Source organism: Oncorhynchus mykiss, chromosome 23 (genome assembly GCF_057628025.1).
Source record: "Oncorhynchus mykiss isolate SJ-2025 chromosome 23, ASM5762802v1, whole genome shotgun sequence".
In the NCBI taxonomy this organism is placed as follows: domain Eukaryota; kingdom Metazoa; phylum Chordata; class Actinopteri; order Salmoniformes; family Salmonidae; genus Oncorhynchus; species Oncorhynchus mykiss.
The window spans coordinates 24,323,293-24,345,347 of record NC_143044.1 but is presented as its reverse complement, the minus strand read 5'-3'; the positions used below and the strand labels follow the sequence as shown (position 1 = coordinate 24,345,347).

The window sequence follows — 22,055 nt, the reverse complement described above, 5'->3', positions numbered from 1 at the left end:
GCTAATATTGTCACCCAAAATACTATTCTTGATTTAATCCTTTCTTTACATACACTAAATAATATGTGTGAATTTTTATTTTATTTAGAATGGACCATTATCATGCACCTGTCTCGAAACAGGGAAAAAATACATGTCATCTATGCATTTAAATAGCAAATGGAGGTGGTTCATGGTGGTACATTTTAATTCCAGTCAAGTAGGCTATACTCCTGTTGTAAAGAGAAGCAATGTCCTTAATATTAGGAAAGTTGAGAAATAAATATAGTAGGCCTAGCCTATAGAAAGCTGATAGGACCCTCCTCTTTTTAATAGAGGCCATCACTCTCACGCAATTGCATAGCCTATAGAAATGTTGCGCAACATGAGCTCATGGGCTTTCATGAAGTGTTTTATAGAGTGCGGAGTATCTGTCAGTTAGCATGTTTGTGTGGGGGGGGGTCAAGTGCAAGTTTTGTTTCAGGAAATCAAGGTGAGGAGGGGGATTATTTAAAATACTCTTTGAAGAGGTAGGGTTTAAGGTGCTTTTGAAAGATATGCATGGACTAGCTGTCCTAGCTTCAGGGGGAAGCTGGTTCCACAAATGGGGTGCCAGGACAGAGAAGAGCTTGGACTGGGCTGAGCGATAGCTGCGGCCAACAGCGAGTTGCAGTAGTCCAGACGGGAGATGACAGTGCCTGGATTAGGACTTGTGACGCTTCCCATGTGAGGTAGGGTTGTACTCTATGGATGTTGTAGAGCATGAACCTGCAGGAGTGAGTCATTGCTTTGATCATGCTCTCCATAGCCGATGTGAGTAAGACCTTTAAACAGGTTAACATTCACAAGGCTGCAGGGCCAGACAGATTACCAGGATGCCAGTGGTGGCTGCTGAGGGGAGAACGGCTCATAATAATGGCTTGAACGGAGCGAATGGAATGGCATCAAATGCCATGATTACCATTCCACTCATTCCGCACCGAGTCCGTTCTCCTCAATTGAGGTGCCACCAACCTCCTGTGCAGGACGCATACTCAAAGAGCATGCACTGACCAGCTGGCAAGTGTCTTCATTGATATTTTCAACCTATCCCTGACCCAGTCTGTAATACCTACATGTTTAAAGCAGACCCTCATAGTCCCTGTGCCCAATAACACAAAAGAAACCTGTCTAAATGACTAGAGATTCAAATTACTTAGTGTTTGGCGATTAGGCCTGGCTCGCAGTCGGCGTTCCAATTCATCCCAAAGGCATTCGATGGGGTTGAGGTCAAGGCTCTGTGCAGGCCAATCAAGTTCTTCCACACCGATCTCGCCAAACCATTTCTGTATGGACCTCGCTTTGTGCACGGGGGCATTGTGGGCGGTAGGTAGCCTAGTGGTTAGAGCGTTGGGTCAGTAACCGAAAGGTTGCCCGATCGAATCCCCGAGCTGACAAGGTAAAAATATGTCGTTCTGCCCCTGAACAAGGCAGTTAACCCACTGCTCCTAGGCCGTCATTGAAAATAAGAATTTGTTCTTAACTGACTTGCCTAGTTAAATAAAGGTACAAAATGTATTAAAAATTGTCATGCTGTAACAGAAATAGGCCTTCCACAAACTGTTGCCACAAAGTCGGAAGCACAGAATAATCTATTGTATGCTGTAGCATTAAGATTTCCCTTCACTGGAACTAAGGGGTCTAGCCCAAACCATGAAAAACAGCCCCCGACCATTATTCCTCCTCCACCAAACTTTACAGTTGGTGCTATGCATTTGGGCAGGTAACGTTCTCCTGGCATCCACCAAACGCAGTCTATTCTCCTGGCATCCACCAAACGCAGTCTCGTCCTTCGGACAGCCAGGTTGTGAAGTGTGATTCATCACTCCAGAGAACATGTTTCAACTGCTCCAGACTGCAATGGCGGCGAGTTTTACACCACTCCAGCCGACTCTTGGCATTGCGCATGGTGATCTTAGGCTTGTGTGCGGCCATGGATACCTATTTCATGAAGCTCCTGACAAACAATTATTGTGCTGACATTGCTTCCAGAAGCAGTTTGGAACTCGGTAGTGAGTGTTGCAACCTAGGACAGATGATTTTTACGCGCTATGCGCTTCAGCATTCAGCGGTCCTGTTCTGTGATCTTGTGTGGCCTACCACTTTGCGGCTAAGCTGTTGTTGCTTCTAGACATAACAGCACTTACCGTTGACCAGAGCAGCCCTAGCAGAAATTCGATTAACTGACTTTTTGGAAAGGTGGCCTCCTATGAAAGTGGCACGTTGAAAGTCACTGAGCTCTTCCGTAAGGCCATTCTACTGCCAATGTTTGTCTATGGAGATTGCATGGCTGTGTACTCGATTTTATACCCGTCACCAACTAGTGTGGCTGAAATAGCCGAATCCACTAATTTGAAGGGATGTCACTTAAGCAGGCCAAAAGTGCTTCTATATAGGCCTAACATACTTGAACTCATAAAGAGGTGTAATAGTATTTTGTAATAACAAAACCCCTACACAGGTGGACCCATCGAGTGGACGATGGACCCGAGCTATCAATGTTGGTGGTTCAGAGGGTATGTTAGTGACGTCATTTTAGAACCTCCCAGACGCGGAAAATCCTCTATCTGCTCTCCCCAGTTCGAGCTCTTGAGGCTCAACTGCTGGAAAACTCACGCGCGCTACATTTGTAGCCTACAATGAATGTCCCATTATAGCGTATTGTAACAATGTAACTGATAAATGTATGGAGCGATATGTGCATTGCAACATTAGTTAACAAAGGATTACGTTTGCTCAGTGTTTTCACAGATCTGTCGTTTCACTTCGGAACATGTTGTTGTTAGCCTTTTATGTCAGGTAACGTGGTTCTATGCGCTCTTTTTCACCTTTTCCCTCTGATAAAAATGTGTAGGTCTGTTCTTCACCGTGCATGCTTTTTCCTGGAAGATCATCCTTATTTATTCTATTTCCATTGACTGTGAAGAAGCTATGATAAAACACATAGCTTTGGGAGGTGTCCATGGTAGGGTATAGGCAACTCATTCCGAAAAATCATTGGATGCAAGAATAAAATAATGGGTGGTGAGATAGCTGATATGCTTGACTAGCCTACTACAGAAAAGTGTGTAAAACATTATGCACACCAAAAAAGCAAAGAGCCTTCTATACAGTCGGAGACACACTCGCTGCGTGTGCATAATTGAAAACGTATTTAACGTTTTTCATGTTTAAAGTATTAAATTATGTTATTCCTAGAGGCTTGTATAATTCAAAGACTCCCTCTATAAAATGTTGAATCTATTTCTAAACTCAATTTAATATCATATTTGTTATGTTGCCCTCGCTGTCGCACCTCTGCTAAAGAGGCATATCCCAAGTGCTTTATTCCTATAGTGCAAAGCTGAAAGTCCAACTCACAGCCCAAGCTAGTCTACTCCCGTTCTGCTGTAAATAATTATATTTACATCTAGGGAGTGATTCATAAAAATGTCGCCGTTATGAAATATATGGGGACATTTAAAACGTTCTATTTAAATATCATGAATTGTGGCCACGAAAAATGTGTTCCCATTTAAGGGTAATACTGAGTATTTGGTGTCTGGTGTAGAAGCTCATTCGTCATACGGACAATAGAGGGGTTTCGCCTGACGCTGGGAATTTATGGTTGCCCTTCTTTGCCCTAATAACTCACATATTGTGTCACAGGCTGACAACCCTTGCAGAAAACAGCTAGGCTGCTGTTATCAATCACATATCTTTGCATATTGTGAAACTTTCTCACCCTGTTTTACCTGACAGACTCAACATTTGGAGGAATAGAAAGAAGGGGCCGTTTGCTCATTCTTGTTTTCCTTTAAAGTCTACAGCCTTTCAGGGTCATGTAAAAATATAATATTTGTCAGACACTTTTTTGCTTAGTTAGTTTCCACTTTGTAGGTCTATTACTACCAAAATAAATGTCACAATGTAATTGAATTGATTTATGTTTTTATTGTTTAACTTGTCAGGCTACAGTTAAATATTAATGACAGTTTTGTGCACATAGGGTAATGAGGAAGGCATTCACAAATTACACTCAGTAAAATATTATGGTCTAAAATTTTAAGAATAAATCAAATCAAATATAATGCCATTGTAGGCTATGCATCATATTAAATGTAAAATACATTGGGATACAATGTAAATTCATTTTAGATATAGCCTTTATATTCTAAGCCTCAAAATATAAAACATTGATATGATATTGATATGGTTTATATAACAAAACTGCTATCATATAATGCTAGCCATTAGGCCTATTTGAAAAGGCTACAATAAATTGAGCTTTGTGTGAATAGGCCTATAGGCCAATGTCAAAAGTGACACTTTAGTAAAAATGTATTATTGTAATATTCTGTCTATAATTCCTATATATGGTTAAACTATCAATTATGTAGCGTACATATATTACACTAGTTCTATTTTGTATTTTCGCTTCCCAAAAAACGTCCAATTAGGCTATCATATAACGTCAAATATTATATCCTATAGTTTTCCTATCCCTGTCAACCAGTGTCCCTCAATTCTTTGAAGGCCTAAAATAAATGTATTTACTTTTCCAGCTGTTTTTCTGCCCCCTGTGACCGTCCACTCCAGGTTTTCTTGCTCTCCAATGACCTGTCAAACGGATTACCGCAGAGAGAGATTAATGGTAGAGGCGGGTTGCAATAATAATCGTTTTGTTTGAAGTGACAACTTTGATAGGCGTTGATTTACTTACAAACTGATAGGCTTTTAATTGAGCGCCTCCATTCCGATTGAGATGAAAGGAGGCCCCGCATTGAAAAGCTACCCGATTGCCCCCGAGCCTCAATACTGATTAGCCATCTCAGCGGTGAAGAGTTCAAGGTATTTTAAACTTCTTTTCTCAGCACTCTGACACACAATTTCTCTTTCCTTTTCTTTTTCAGTCACCCATCTTTTCTCCCTCTTAAATAAAATAAATAATTTTAATTGTATGTAGGCCTAAATAAAATCGAGTTGACATATAAAATGTCTGGACCAGTTTTTTGTTCCCTTTTCTTTGTCATTTTATTGGGGATATAACCATGTGCCAGAGGCAAATGGCAGGTTTTTACGATACGTGCAGAGATACGTTTGCATCTGCGGGAAAGTGGTTGTTTGTATTGCTGAAAACCCAGGCCATTATGTTTGACTCAGTAAATGTGAAACTTGGGCTACATGTTAACAACATGTGTTGGATACTATTGGCACCTGTCCAGAGTGACTTTTCTATGGGGAACTTTGCCCCACACTAACTGTGTTGTTCTAAGTTTGATTGTTGTTCTAAGTATTCTATATAGCTTGCTAAGCAACACTACTAGATTGACATTTAAAAACACTTTCTAGTCAGAAGGAATGGGGCACAAATTTGCCTTTTACTTTATTTTAACAATGAAGCAAATTACATTCAAATGTATTGAAATGTAGGCTAATATTAGCCATAAAGTTGCATTTATATAAACTTAGTGAAGTCCATTATGGCCTACCAATTATTGTCCTTAGGCAGGAACATGAACATTACTGAAATATAATAGACATTGAACTATTTCTGACAAATTATCAAACATCCGAGCACTAAAAGTTCATGGCATCTTTTAGGCCGTTTGGGACACTTTCCTTGTATGAAGTATTTGACAGGAAGGGGAAAAGTTTACTTAATTAGTCCAGTGAATCTGCGACAGAGCGGGTTCTCCGGTCGCTTTGCCTGCGTTAAGTCCTTATAAAATCTGGTTAGCCTCGTCCTTTAATTTTCTGCTCAAAATCCTTATTAATTTGCAAATACCGTCCTAAATCCCATGGACACTATAGGCTATGGAGAAGTGGCATAGTCTAGCGCGTCGCTGTCTACCTATTGTCGATGCTTATACAAATTGAATTTAACACGAGGATGATTTATTTCGTCCAAATGAAGTGTCTCTTTTCTCAGATGCCTCTCTGTCTTTCCATTTGTCCTTTTCCCCATGCAGCCACGCTCGCATGTAATCATCTACAATAGCTGACATAAATCAAGGCAGGATTGACAGCCACTGACAAATACCTGATTGATTGCGGTGGAGCAGAATTGACAGTTGACGGAGGCGTGAAGATAGAAATAGAAGGGGGGTGTATATTATACTGAAAACATGTGACATTCACATACCTCCATCACTGCATTGGTCTGTTCCTGTCAACGCTTGTCTGATTGGGGAATTCAAGCTGAAGTGGTTGATCTTCTGGTTGTGGAATATAATTTATATAGGAACATGTCTGTAAACTAAGATACAGGGTTGTATTTATCGATTAAAGATCTTGGTAATATAGCTCAAAAGGTGCCGAATACATTGCTTATTAGTACATTAGGGTCTAGAGAACAAACTAATAATTAAGCTATTTAATTCAGGCTATAGTTTCATTAATACATTTCCCATTTCCTAAATATCATGTAGCCTATATGCCTTCCAGTAATAACCATTACCACATCGCCTACCTCTACAGCCAAATACGTTCACTGTTTTGAAAATGCCAGAAAGACTACTATTTCCAGACTTGGGTCTATATACTTTTTTAGACATTGAAAAAACAAAACAAGCCCTGCCTCAAGGATGGTGAGAGCGCACACAACAACCCAACTATTTCTCCTCACTATCTCCTCCCCCGAGCTGTCAATATAGAGGCGCTTACAAAGAGGCAACGTCACATCCCCTTGACCCTCCAATCACCTCGGGGTCCCATTTGATTGGAAGGCGGCAAAGGCTTTAATCTCGGACTAATTCAGATGCTTTTGAAGTGAACATTTCTACCAGTTCGTACTTCGGGAGTATAGAGCGCGGTCAAGTCAGGAGACACAGAACGCGCTATGCCCATGGTGAAAGACACAGCCACGGATCCGCGATAACCTCGCACTCACGCTCGTCTACCTGCTTGGCACCTTCTTCGTTTCCTATCATTATACGGATTATTACACGCAATATCAATCTCTTGATTTTCGAAAGAGGTTGTATTTGCTTTTCTTGATGAATCTGATAAATGAATTACCGACTAATTTCGTGAGAATTGGGACATGATCACATCGCCCTCGGTATCTGCTCTGAGAAATAGTAGTATTCATCTAGTCTGGGAGAGCATCGACTCTCGGAATATCATCAACAAGCCTTTTCTTCACTCCGTTCCCCCGTCGGACCATCTACGGCAAGCTAACCGAGTCCCCATCAAGGTTTTGAAAATGCTTACGGCACGATCAGGACACATTTTGCACCCAGAGTATCTTCAACCGTTACCATCTACTCCGATTAGCCCTATTGAGGTAAGATTTCAAAAAGACTAGTAGAATAAAAGCTTCAAAGTGTCATGTTTGTTTTGTAAGCATTACACATAGAAACGGTTATCCCGGAATGTAAGACATGGCATAGCATAAATGAAAACTCATATTTATTATATTGAAGTGGAAATGTGGGCTATTCTATTATAAAGATAATTGGTAAGGGAAATTGTTATGAATTTAGGAAATGGGAATCTTAAATCTACTCGTAGAGCTCGGCTATTCTCGCGTAAAAGCTGCGCACTGCGCACAATTATTTTGGATAAGGACTCGGACATTCCGTTTCTGGTTGCATTTCGACCAAAAGTCCTATATTGTTTGAGATTGTTTGTATATATATTTTTTCAGTACTCGATTTGTAAAATTATAGGTTTTGTTTTCTCTACAGCTAGATGCTAAGAAGAGTCCGTTGGCACTGCTGGCGCAGACATGCTCTCAAATCGGTAAACCGGACCCCCCTCCTTCCTCCAAACTATCCTCTATAACATCAAATGGATCTAGTGACAAGGAGTCCAAATCCGGTCCATTAAAAATGAGTGACATCGGTGTGGATGACAAATCCAGCTTCAAACCCTATTCCAAACCGTCAGATAAGAAGGACTCGTCCTCGGGCGTCTCGAGTGGAGAGAAGACTGGTTTCCGAGTGCCGAGCGCCACCTGTCAGCCATTCACGCCACGAACAGGCAGCCCCAACTCTAGCACTTCTGCCTCGCCCATGCCGTCAGAGGGGAAGTGTGGAGACAGGGAGGACAAGAAAGATTCAGATTGTAATAAAAATGGCACAACGGACGGATCTGGAACCACTAACAGCCACAGCAGGATAAGCGTGAGTTGCGGTGGAATTAACGTGGAGGTGAACCAGCACCAGGAGACAACGCCTGGGTCCAAAGCCATGTCTTCGGAATCCTCCTCTCTAACCTCCGTTTCATCTGCTTCCGGACTCGGGTCAGGACTTGTAGCCCCAGTCTCTCCTTACAAACCGGGTCAGACAGTTTTTCCCCTGCCGCCTGCTGGCATGCACTACCCCGGGAGTTTAGGGGCCTATGCTGGTTATCCCCAACACTTCCTCCCTCACGGCGGGAGCCTGGTTAACGCACAGCTGGCCAGCATGGGCTGCAGTAAGGCCGGATCCAGCCCCCTGGCCGGGGCCTCTCCACCCTCCATCATGTCAGCCAGCCTGTGTAGAGACCCTTACTGCTTAAGTTACCATTGTGCCAGCCACTTAGCGGGCGCTGCCAGTGCCTCTCAGCAGTGCCACGACAACGCAGCTGCCGCGGCCGCCAACGCGATGAAATCCGGGTACCACCACATGTACCCGACACACCTTTTGCACGGCATGCACTCCTCTCCGCAATCTTTCAGTGGACATCCTTTGTACCCCTATGGTTTCATGCTCCCCAACGATCCCCTTCCTCACGTCTGTAACTGGGTGTCAGCGAACGGACCCTGCGACAAGCGTTTCTCCTCATCCGAGGAGCTGCTGAACCACCTGCGGACGCACACAGCCTTCACCGGGGCGGAGAAGTTGATATCGGGTTACCCTAATTCCTCATCGTTAGCTAGTGCTGCGGCTGCTGCGATGGCATGCCACATGCACATGCCACAGTCAGGAGGCCCTGGAAGCCCTGGGACACTGACGCTGAGGAGTCCGCATCACGCGTTGGGACTAAGCAGCCGTTACCATCCGTACTCCAAGAGTCCCCTGCCTACCGGAGCCCCTGTCCCTGTCCCCGCAGCCACCGGGCCATACTACTCCCCCTATGCCCTGTACGGCCAGAGACTCACCACAGCATCAGCGCTGGGATACCAGTGAAACACACTTGACTTTTGAAAAGTTTATAGTTATAAAAATGCAAATATAAAGACTTTTATATCAACGCTCAACCTAAGGGCGGGATCCGTGAACTCGGTATTTATTTATGTCGGCTGAAGGCGGATGATAATAGCTACAAATGGAAGACATTTGAGAGACTCAAAGTGCATTATGTTTAAACTGAACTCTATAGGTAAAGTGAAAACACACATGGTAGAATACTAATAGGCTAAAATAAGGGTTTTCATTTCGATGTTCATTTGAAATTGCTATGATTGTATTGTTCTTATTTAATGTCTCATTGAGAAGATAATTATTTACATGCATGTTTGTTTCTTAAAATCCCAAATTGTCCACATCATTTTAAATTGTTGTTATTTTTCAGGTGTATACCATGGAAAGAGAATTGGTATTTTTTTTGTATGTATTCTGGAAAAATAAGAAACAATTCTGTTCCATATTTCCGTGTGCCTCCTTTTATGATTATAACAACAATATCTACATTTTTAACATGCTATTTCATTAAACATTTTCTGGTTTCATAAACATTTTTAATGGACATCATGAAATGTGCTGATTGGGAGGTTAATCTTATTAACTGGTTGCCTATACAGAATAACTAGAACGTTATTTACGAGTAGACTACGTTTTTAAAGTACTTTTATTTCTATAGGGTAGGCTAAATGCTATTTTTAGCATGATTCATTGTTTCTAAACTATATAGGCCTAATTGTAAATGCTTGAGCGTTGAAACAATACAGGCTTTTAAAACTAAATACACAACTTCGAATGCATTTTAGATAAATTATTATAGCTGAACATCATGGTTGTGTGTGTGCGCGATCCAAAACGGGATACATCCATCAAAGCATGTACATAATTGTTGATTGCAGATGAGCTTTGACATTTATTTCTGTAGTGATTTAAGCAGGTGATTCCCAAAAGTCTTGTTGGCTATATATAGTTTTATCCCGAACTTCAATATTTGATGATGCACAAATTGTCTCTCGACATTGCCTGCGTAATGTTTCCCTCAGCAACAAACCGATATCGCCTCCTTTAGAAATGCGGTTAGGCTATTTGCTTATCTATCTAAATTGAATTTATAATATAATGTCTCAATATTCACTAGTCATTTAAGATTCATTCATTATGACTATACCATAGCCTACTAAAAACAGAGGGCAAAACTCTAAAATGCTTTTCAATGCATAGGCCTAAGGGAGTAACGTTGTCTATTGAACGTTGCGCATAACTGATTTTTAGAATGTCTCTTTCTATAACCTAACCATTTCCACGTTGGCCCCACTTGAATATAGTTGGTGGAAAATGACTGATTTTAGAGACATAACATTGAGTGATTCTCAAAGATTTAAAGGAGTATTTGTCTTGTCTAGTGTCAGATGATTGTGTTCAAAAAGTTCAGGACCATTTCAAAATGCCATGATCAATAGTTTAAACTACCGAATGTTATCACACAAACTTCTAAATATCCACCCGACTGTACTCAGGGCTATAATATAATTAAAAAGCGAACTAATTCATAAATATAAAACATGCATTGTAGGCGATTCATATCTTGAATTTAAACAGGTTTGCACTTCCGTGGTATTTTTTTATATTGAAATTAATCAACAGCTGGCTTATAGGCATTACTGCTTCTTTGCTCTGTATGGGAAATGTTATTAAAGTGTAGCCTGGCTAAGTTTAACGTCACACAATATTAAATTACATGGTTATAGACAGTCTATTAGTACAGTAATTAATCATGCCTTGATTATTGCATTTATCAGAGAAAAAGCAACCACATTTTTAAAGACACAAGTCGGCATATAGGTATTGCTTTTCAGTGAATATTTTCACACCGGGCCTACGAAATGGGCCTATGCCCGAGATAGGAATAACATGTTGCACTCAAGATATAGGTTATATTACTCAAATACCAATAGCTAATGGGTTAACACTACAAATCCACATGATTCATTCATGTTTTAAATTGCATAATTGGGAAACTTGGAAATGGTGGAATTAAAGCAGAAGTTTAATTGTTTTCATTAAAAAAAAAATATGTTAAGGTCTTGTGCCACCCTTATCAAACACATATATTGTGTCTGAATATATAGTTGACAGGCTAGGCCTATAAATCTTTTATTTCTGTTCTTAGCTGTCGGTGTAGCTAGCTGAGAATAGCTTCAAGCTAAAGCCAAGATATTCTCCTCTACCGGCACAAACTGGTGTGAGGCGCAATGTACCATTTCCTTAATTCTGTGTGAAAGGCGAGAAGTCACACACAGTGGGCGTGTCTGAAGTGACAGGCTACAACAGAGAACAACAGCCCTAGAGCATTGATCACTGCCACACATCTATACCTATTGGCTCATCTGTCCATCAAACGCTTGTGTTTCCACTTTGTATCTATAACTCATGCAAATACATAGCTATACTCTAGAAATGTTCTTGAATATGAATGAATGAAGTATTTCTAAATGATTTTGGCCTCTGAATGATAGCTACACACATCCACCTTGTCGTTGGTTATTTAGCTGAATACCATATTACAGAGATCTTTACTCTTGTTTCACCAACAGCTATTGTCAAACTCAACTTCTTTTTCTGTGTGTGTGTGTGTTTGTGTACATGTGTGAGTTTGTTTGTGCATGAGTACGTGTGTGTTTGTGTACATGCATGCATGAATATGCGTGTGTGTGTGTGTGTGTGTGTGTGTGTGGAGGCCCACACACAACGGCCTAAACTGATGTAATGATGGTGAAAGGGAGCGATTTCCATTTTTACCCACATCATGGTGACTGTGTATGGAGGTCCCCGGTGGAAGGCAATTTATCATGTCCCCCTCCCCTGGCCTGTCACTGGGTGAACAGGCAGGCACATGTGTGCATGAATTACCACCACTACCCCCTTCCGCTGGCTCACAGTGTGTAAAGCCAACAAGCAGAGGAGAAAAATGACTTTGCTACAGCATTAGTGCTTCATACCAGTAGTACATTCACTTAGCATTGTACTAAGGCTCAAAATTGTCTGAAAGGACTATGAGATTATAGGGAGGAGAGAACAGTCAGTTTATAGCACAGTGAGGAGGAATATTATTGTACTGTATTCTTTTCTTTTAACTTAAAAAAACATGACAAAGGGAAATATAGTTTCTAATAATCCATGATTCTGTGCTGACAAAATCACTTACACCATTATTTAAATTTGCATTACAGTTTTGAGACAGAACAATGTGAAGTGATTATTGTAAGTGAGTGGGAGGTTGTTGGTGACAGACACAGCAAAAAAACACACAAGTCACAGAGGTAGAGGTTAAGTGAGGTTCATTCCCTAATCAGGCCCAGTAAACATTAACAGGTTGGGGTCAAGGACAAGGCTTTTACAAGGGTTTACAGCCTTAACGAAGCAGGACCACTGTTCCCATCTACATCTGGTAGCACAGCATGGTGAGAAGGGGAGTGGGAGAGCCTTTGTTGTTGATCTTTGAAGTCTGCATATCTATCACCGTACCAAAAACACTATCTTAACTGGCAGGTTATAAACATAAACTGGCTTACTGGGGTCCTATTGATAGTGTTTGGCCATGCTTCTTCAACACTGAGTAATGTTTCAGAGCAGAGGTATGTGGTGGAGGTCATATGAGTAAATAGCTTTGATAGTATGTCATGACAACAATTACGTGAGGTATGTGTTGAATGGCTCGATTATAGCTGTGGGTTCCATTCTTCCCCTAGTTTATGTAACATACCAAGTATTAAACCTGGGTGGTTTAATGATACACCACAACAGGTACTATTAACCCACCAAGCTAAAGCCTCTAAGAGTTAACACAAGTCATCGGGTCTCGGGCCAGACACTGATCCTCATCCCACAAGCACAGTTCAGCGAACAACATCTACATCGCCTACTCTTATGACTTCTCAGATCCGTGGTCTTAAAAAAAGAGGAGCCATTTTAGTGTTCGGACAGCAGTGATACCATACCATCTTTGACCCGCCCACAATGTAACAGTGCAGGAAACCTGGCAGGCAGAGCAAGGCCTTGGGGAACCCTGAACGTGAGTAACACACCTCACCCTGTAGTCAACCCTCCCTCCTAAATTACCCTTCACTGCTAAAGCTGTCATTAGTGGGTGTAAGGCACAATCTAAAGACACGCTGTCGTCTGCCAATGCCAGCCTATAGTTTGGGTAACAGCTGTGTCCATACTGGAGAAGCAGCTATAATGTTCTATCCCCTTTCTAGACATAAGTCATATATGTTTCCTAAACACTTCTACATGAATGTGCATGCTACCATGATTACAGATAGTCCCAAATGAATCGTGAATAAGAGAGTTAGAGACGCATATATATCATACCCGCAAGACATGCTAACCTCTCACCATTGCAATAACAGGGGAGGTTAGCATTTCTGGGGGGGGTATGATATTTATGCCTCTAACTTTCTCACTCATCATTATTCACGATTCATTCAGGACTATCCATAATCATGGTAGCATCCACATGAATGTAGAAGGGTTTAGAAACAAGTTTCATTCTTATTTACAATAAAAGTGACTCCAAAATGACACTACATTATTTACCATTAATTTCTATTGGGCACAAAATTATCTGAAACCCAACCAAAACAAACAACAAATGCATGCAACAAGTTTGTAGAGTCACAAGCTTGATGTCATCATTGTGTGCTAGGAATATGGGACCAAATGCTTAGCTTTTGACTACTTTAATACACATAAGTGAATTTGTCCCAATACTTTTGGTCCCCTAACATGGGGGGACTAAGCTAAAAAAAGTGCTATAATTTCTAAACGGTTCACTTGATGTGGAGGAAAATACCCTCAAATTAAAGCTGACAGTCAGCACTTTAACTTAATTGAAAACAATGACATTAGGTATGCCATCTAGCGTCTACCTCCTACCATCTAAATACACCATAAGGCCCCCTCCTTGTACTATAAGGTGTAGCGCTAAAACCAACCATCGTCTCACAAACCACATTTCCACCCACAGCTTTTCTGCAAGTAAAGTCATACCTCATACAAAAAAATAATTACAGCTGTGATGGAAACCATAGCCATAGGAAGTTGGGGTGATAAGGGTGCTGCAGCACCACTTGAAAAATAATAAAAATTGAAGAAAATATAAAAAATATATTTTTTCACAAAAACTGGGCCTTTAACAGTCCTATATTAGTGGACGATACAGATCTGTTGCTTATTTGACTCTGGAAACCATGCAGTTAATTAGGCTACAGATTAAATCAATTATGATGAATTACACAGGGTGCTGAACGTGCACGATATGAGCTTGATGCTTCTTTCCAATAAATGTTGAGGGTCTTATTCTGGTTTTTATCCAAAATAATCTCAGCATGTAGACTAACCTACCCACAGAGCCTACTTGCACTATATCTGTGAGCTGTTGGCTAGAGCTCACTTACCAAGACCAGAGTAGGCACATTTGCTATTTAATGCAAAGGTTTGTGACAAAACTATAAGTAGGGTTAAAAATAGATTATTATTCGGTAGGCTACATGAAAAATTCTGTGTACACCATGTCATCACACACTGATTTTAATCTGCTTGGTGGAAACACACCACTGGTGGGAAAATGTGCATATTTTCTTAAGGTGGATTTTTGAATATTTGCATAAAAACCTGTTGTCAGTTGGATGGACACCTAGCTACTGACAGTGATTTATGATGGTGGGCCATTGCGATAGATATCCACAACTTTTGTGATTGTAGTAATAAAGCCATAAAAGGAACAGCATGAAACAAAGCAGGGCTCAGGAGGGCGCTTTAATCAGCTCGTAAACACATCCACTGCATCAAGTAAATGACATTATCACCAAGCGGATACTAAATCTAACATCAATTAACATCGTCAACGGTCACACGTCATATCCATCAGTGCTAAAGCATGCCATTCTGACAGGCTGATCCTTGAAGGCAGATCTCCCAACTGAGAACCATAATGGAAACCATTTCACCCTCAAAACCAATATGGCCCAGCTGTGACGTCATCTCTCAGAGCAGTCATCCCTCAGGGTCTCTATGCTGCCACCTACTGAAATGTTATCTCTCAGTGCAGTGTGTCTCTCAGGAAAAGTGGGGGTTTTGAAAGGAACCATATAAGGAGAAGTGGGGATTTCAAAAGGAGTCTTTTAACACTAGCAGCACTGGAATTCCATAACTACTAGAACCGCCATGACTTGATATTTAAATTATTATTACTATTTCCAATATTCAATAATAAATAATACATTGTAAAGTTATGGTAGCTAACGTAAGCTAGCATTTACATTTATGAAAACGTAACATCACATACATGGGTACTGGTAGGTAACATTATATACATGGGTACTGGTAGGTAACATTATATACATGGGTACTGGTAGGTAACATCACATACATGGGTACTGGTAGGTAACATTACATACTTGGGTACTGGTAGGTAACGTTATATACATGGGTACTGGTAGGTAACATTATATACATGGGTACTGGTAGGTAACATTATATACATGGGTACTGGTAGGTAACATTATATACATGGGTACTGGTAGGTAACATCACATACATGGGTACTGGTAGGTAACATCACATACTTGGGTACTGGTAGGTAACGTTACATACATAATATACTTTTTTTTTTTTTGCATAACTGAAATTCCTTACTGTCATCTCTGCAAACCATGACTAACATCCGATAACACAAACAAATTCCTGAATGGCACATTTCGAAACCCTCACTTCTCCTTATATGGTTCCTGACTGAGCCGAGGATCCATGCGTGAATCACTCCTCCTTTTCTCTCCTTATTGATTTACAAATGTAAAGTGCTCTCTCATCCAGGTGACATGTGAAAAGTGGGATGGCATTTACATTTTTACATTTAAGCAGACACTCTTATCCAGAGCAACTTACAGGAGCAATTAGAGTTAATTACCTTGCTCAAGGGCACATCCACAGATGTTTCACCTAGTTGGTTCGGGGATCCGAACTAGCGACCTTTCAGTTACTGGCTCTTAACTGACCATTTACGCCACTAGAAACTCCCAACTCACTCGACGAGACACCTTCTCCTGCTTAAGAAATCCTAATTGAGAATATTCACATCTGCTTTGGGATCTGCGCTATAGTCGCTATGTAGCTTTTTCACTTGACCGATCATTTGCCCATTTCCCTGTGTCTGATAAAGAATATTTTATGGAAATGCACCCATCTTCCCGGATCCATAATGGGCCATGGTGGAGTTGAGTTTTGCACTGATGAGGTTGTTTTCTGTCATTGATGAATGTAAATAGCTGAGAAAATGTCAGAGTAGGAGCTTCAAAGGGCTCATTGCCTTAATTTGACATAATCAATGTCTCAGTATCTTGAGGGCATTCCAACACACGATCACAAGGTTACTCTAATTGTTTGAAGCTGTGTGAATATGATAATAGGCAGAACCACTGCATATGTCCTGGTGCATAGTCACCCACTGTACTATCAAAGAGAACACTATCCCAGTTCATTTGAGAACAAACCATCTTTTCACCCCTCCCATTTTGACGGGTTGAGGTTTCAGTCCACCACATAATTGGTGTCTTTTTTTCTTAGTTCTTCTCTATGAATGAGCACCAAGGACGTGTCATTGGGCCTTGCTTCCATGATGTCATCTAGATAGGACTGGAGCATAGCATCAATCCACATTCCTTCCCTTCTACTGCCAAGTTGATATGAGATCCAGATCCTTTATATCAGGGGTCCCCAATTACATTCAGCCGTGGCCCGATTTTTCTTTGAGCAAATGGTCGGGGGCCGGAACACTGCATTTTGACCGCAAGAATCCTGAACAGATAGTATTTGACAAAAACTGACTAATTTCAAACCGTGATTACATTGGAATAGGGCCAGATAGGCCTATGCCTCTCTTTTTATGCGTGGGAATACTTGAACAGATTTCCTAAATTATAATCAAGTAGTTGACAAGTAGTTCCAGCAGGCTACTGTTTATCATGCCGTTTTATTCCAGAATGTTTCACATTTTTATGTAGTTTAGTCAGATTATTTATGTGACATTGATAAACAAAATGGCTGACAACATGACAACATACTACATGGGAGTTGCCATTGTCTGGACTGCTGCTAAAACATTCTACTTCCTGATTCTCTCCAGACATCCGTAGCAGGAGCCAAGTATGAAAAAGGGGAGAAACAGAGCAGCAATATATAACACCCATGTGATTTATAAGAGCCATATTTATCAAGTTGATATAAACTATTCAACTATAACCAGCCGACACCTTACTCTAGCGATTCATTCACGTCAGACTTTGAAATGATACACCCCCTCCTCCCAACACACACACACACACACACACACACACACACCCCACCACCACCACCACCACCAACGCTACACAAACCTCCCTTCTCCCTATACTCCAATAGATTCCTATAGAGACTTCTCAGAGAATATAAGAGTAGGGAAGATGAGGGGCCTTTCTCAACTCATCCAAATGCAGTAGGCCTAAGTGATGATGCTACAATGTACTGTATCACACATTGATCGGACTCTGAGCACCGTATGAGGGAGCAGAGGGTATTAAACAGACTAATGGGACTGACTGGGAGACAAATAGGACCAGAAACAGACACAGCTACACACACAGCCCCAAGAAATACCAAGCTACGCATCACTTTTACGACTTTAATGTATTTTAGTGTTAACTGTGAAATTGAAGCTCAAATTACCTACCAATCCTGTTGTTGTTGGTGATAGGTGTTTATGTGTCTTCTGCCCTGAGGAAAGTGTAGAGACGATATATTGCCGGCATTATAGGAAGTAATATCGTGCTGAGCTAGCAGGTGTTTCTGCATTACAATAAACCAATGACCTATTTGGAGGGGCATGTTAAATGTATGAGGAAGAGTTTAGGGGAGGGAATTATATGTTGTCTTCCAGGTAATGTGATAAAGAGTTTCTGTCATGTATAAACAGGAACTAAATGTAAATGCAATACTTTCCAGACAGAATTGAGAAAATGTATTACCGCTACACATTCTTGAGGAGATTGCATTTAGCTCCAGTAGGTAGATGAAAGAGAAATAACTGGTGAATGTATAAATTATTACATTGAGCCTCACTATCAACAAGCAGGGTGGTTGGTGTTTTGGAGATGTTCACATTGTCATCGTTAAATCACTATAGCTCAGATAAAGATCAATCTTGGAAGCAGCAAACATTGACTTTCTTTTCATGTTATAATTTTTTTTATCCAGCTCCTGTGGCACATTTGGACCTCCTTTTATAGATGCCACAATGTGGGTTTACTGTCACAGCTCTGTGGGCAACACCTGTGTCCCCTCCTGAAGCCTCCCCAGATCTGACAAGTGAGATGGAGATGTCTGTTGGCTCATCTAGTAATTCTCTCTCTCTCTCTCTCTCTCTCTCTCTCTCTCTCTCTGTCTCTCTCTGTCTCTCTGTCTCTCTCTCTCTGTCTCTGTGTGTGGAAACTATCTGTTCTGTGGAGGTTCAGCTAGCCTCACCCATGCCAATGTACCATGACCTCCCACAGCAGAAGAAGAGCAGTGCTGCTATCCCTGCACAGCTGCACACCACATGCTCTCCACTATCTGCCTGTAAGCTGTTATTGTCCGTGGCAGTGGACACAGTAAACACTTGATGCAGTCAAACTGGACCCGAGTAAGACATTTACAATGACAAGTCCTGAGTGGTTTGGCACAGTGGGAGATGTCATCACTGTCATCATCTTGGGTGGATTGTCTTGGCAGTATTTTACAGTAACTTGCGGTAATGACATACAGTTGCAGGTACACTCTAACTACTCTGGTAACTAGAACCTTTTTTGCTGTTAGAATAGGTATATAATAGTATGGTTTAATTTGTTTTCATTTATTTTCAAATGAGTTATTAGTTTTGTAACTACACCAATAAATTGCAAATCCATTTAGGCCTAAATACATGGTATAGGTGGAATATCATGTCAGTAGCAAGATTTCCACCCAACTGGCAAAAGATTTTCATGCACATTTTCTGCATTTTCCCACCAGAGATGTGTTTCCATCTATTTGACTTGTTGTGGATAAAGGCTGTGCATTAAACACATTTCCATCGCATTTCCAACTCTACTGATGGTTTTGTCACAAAATGTTGGCACGTGCTCTAGCCAACAGCTCACAGAAACAGTGCGGGTATAGCCAATTACAGTTGAAGTCGGAAGTTTACATACACCATAGCCAAATACATTTAAACTCAGATTTTCATAATTCCTGACATTTAATCCTAGTAAAAATTCCTTGTCTTAGGTCAGTTAGGGTCACCACTTTATTTTAAGAATGTGAAATGTCAGAATAATAGTAGACAGAAGGATTCATTTCAGCTTTTATTTCTTTCATCACATTCCCAGTGGGTCAGAAGTTTACAAACACTCAATTAGTATTGTAAAAGTGTGTGGGTATGTGTAATGTGTATGTGTGTGTGTGTGTGTTTGTGTTGTGTCGGTCTTTGTGTTTGTGTGGGCGTATGTGTGTGTGAGTGTGTAAATGGTTTGTGTATATATATACAGTCTAGTGAGGGTGTATATGGCTTGTATATATAGTCTAGTCAGCGTGCGTAGGGTCAGTGTGCGATAGAGTCCGTCTTGTGGTTGGGGGTAGAAGTTGTCTTGGTGTCTGTTGGTCCGAGAGCCAATGCTCGGGTACAGTTTGCCATACGGTAGCAGAGTGAACAGTCTATGGCTTGGATAGCTGGAGACCTGATATGGAGGGGATGGTACCAAGTGGTGATGCAGCCAGTAAAGATGCTCTCGATGGTGTAGCTGTAAAACGTTTCGAGGATACGAGGGCCCATGCCAAATCTTTTCAGCTTTCTGAGGGGGAAGAGATGCTGCCGTGCCATCTTCACGACTATGCATGTGTGTGTGGACCATGATAAGTCCATAGTGATGTGGACACCAATGAACTTAAAGCTCTCGACCGGCTCCACAACAGCCCTGTCAATGTGGATGGGAGTGTGCTTTCCCCTCTTTCTCCTATAGTCCACAATCAGCTCCTTGGTCTTACTGACATTGAGGGAGAGGTTGTTATCCTGGCACCACACTGCTAAGTCTCTGACCTCTTCCCTGTAGGCTGACTCATGTAGTCAGAAAACTTGAGGATGGTGTTGGAGTCGTGCGTGGCCACGCTATTGGAGGTGAACATGGATACACAAGTGGACTAAGCACACACCCCTGAGGGGCCCCTGTGTTGAGGGTCAGCGTGGCGGAGGTGTTGTTGCCTACCTCACCACCTGGGGCCGGCCCGTCAGGAAGTCCAGGATCCAGTTGCAGAGGGAGGGGTTCATTCACAGGGTCCCTTGCTTGGTAATGAGCTTGGAGGGGACTATGTTGTTGAACGCTGATCTGTAGTCGATGAACAGCATTCTCACATAGTTATTTCCCCTCTTGTACAGGTGGGAGAGGGCAGTGTGAAGTGCAACTGAGATTGGGTCATCTGTGAATCTGTTGAGGTGGTATGCGAATTGGAGTGGTTCTAGGGTGTCTGGGATGATGGTGTTGATGTGTGTCATGACCAGACTTTCAAAACACTTCATAATTACATAAGTGAGTGTTATAGGGTGATAGCCATTTAGGCAGGTTACCTTGGAGCTCTTGGGAACAGAGAAAATAGTGGTCAGTTTGAAAACTATTGGGATTACAGACTGGGACAAGGATAGATTGAAAATGTCTGTGAAGCCACTTGCCAGCAGGTCTGCACATGCCTTGAGAACTTAAACAAAAAGTAAATTTTGTGTGCACTATGTCATCACGCACTGATTTGAATCTGCAACAAGAAAGTTTGGTCGAAACACATCACAGGTGGGGAAAATTCTCACATTTCCTTAATGCGGATATTAGAATTTCTACATGAAAATCTGTCGCCAATTGGATGGAAACCTAGCTGCTATGCCCATTTTTTGTATGGTTTGTGGTTAGGGCATAATGAAGGCCTATCTGTTGGCAGGGCTTTGAGGGGGACTCCACAACTCCCCCTAGGGACAAACAGCATGTAGAATTGCACACAACATACTTTGAAGATGACCAAGTGTGTAAATTGTTGTAGCTGAGACAGCGTAACACGATTTAGATGGAATGTATTTAGATTGAATGTAGTATATTATCATAAACTACACTGAACAAAAATATGAATGCAATATGTAAAGTGTTGGTCCCATGTTTCATGAGCTGAAATAAAAGATCACAGAAATGTTCCTTATGCACAAAAGCTTATTTCTCTCAAATTTGGTGCACAAAATTTGTTTACATACCAGTTAGTGAGCATTTCTCCTTTGCCAAGATAATCCATCCACCTGACAGGTGTGGAATATTAAGAAGCTGCTTAAACAGCACGATGATTACACAGGTGCACCTTGTGCTGAGGACAATAAAAAGCCACTCTAAAATGTGCAGTTTTGTCACACAAGACAATGCCACAGATGTCTCAAGTTTTGAGGGAGTGTGCAATTGGCATGCTGACTGCAGGAATGTCCACCAGAGCTGTTGCCAGATAATTGAATGTTAATTTCTTTGCCATAAGCCGCTTCCAACGTTGTTTTAGAGAATTTGGCAGTACGTACAACCGGAATCGCAGATCATGTGTAACAACACCAACACAGGACCTTCACATTCCGGCTTGCTGGATCTTTTGAGACCAGCTACCCCGACAGCTGAGGAAACTGTGGGTTTGCACTAGTGGAGGCTGCTGAAGCGAAGACGGTTCATAATAATGTCTGGAACGGACTAGAGCGAATGGAATGGCATCAAATACATGGAACCATGTGTTTGATGTATATGCTACCATTCCACTGATTCCGCCCCAGCCATTACCAAGAGCCCGTTCTCCCAATTAAGGTGGCACCAACCTCCTGTGTTTTGCACA

At 41.4% G+C, this 22,055-nt stretch overlaps 1 protein-coding gene across 1 annotated transcript; it reads left to right on the top strand.

The window, feature by feature from the left end:
* The first annotated feature begins 5,113 nt into the window (after positions 1-5,113).
* Positions 5,114-9,573, top strand: znf503 (zinc finger protein 503). The gene is made up of 2 exons (XM_021580811.3): positions 5,114-7,285; positions 7,689-9,573. Exons 1-2 carry the CDS (start codon positions 7,043-7,045, stop codon positions 9,111-9,113), a joined length of 1,668 nt encoding a protein of 555 aa, XP_021436486.1. The 5' UTR covers positions 5,114-7,042; the 3' UTR covers positions 9,114-9,573.
* The last annotated feature ends 12,482 nt before the right edge of the window (positions 9,574-22,055 follow it).

What these genes read in the sequence shown, in the direction of transcription:
- znf503 (XM_021580811.3), top strand. Translation starts at nt 7,043, where the DNA reads ATGATCACATCGCCCTCGGTATCTGCTCTGAGAAATAGTAGTATTCAT. An exon ending in CTCCGATTAGCCCTATTGAG is followed by an intron (nt 7,286 to 7,688) that starts GTAAGATTTCAA and finishes TTTTCTCTACAG; the next exon opens with CTAGATGCTAAGAAGAGTCC.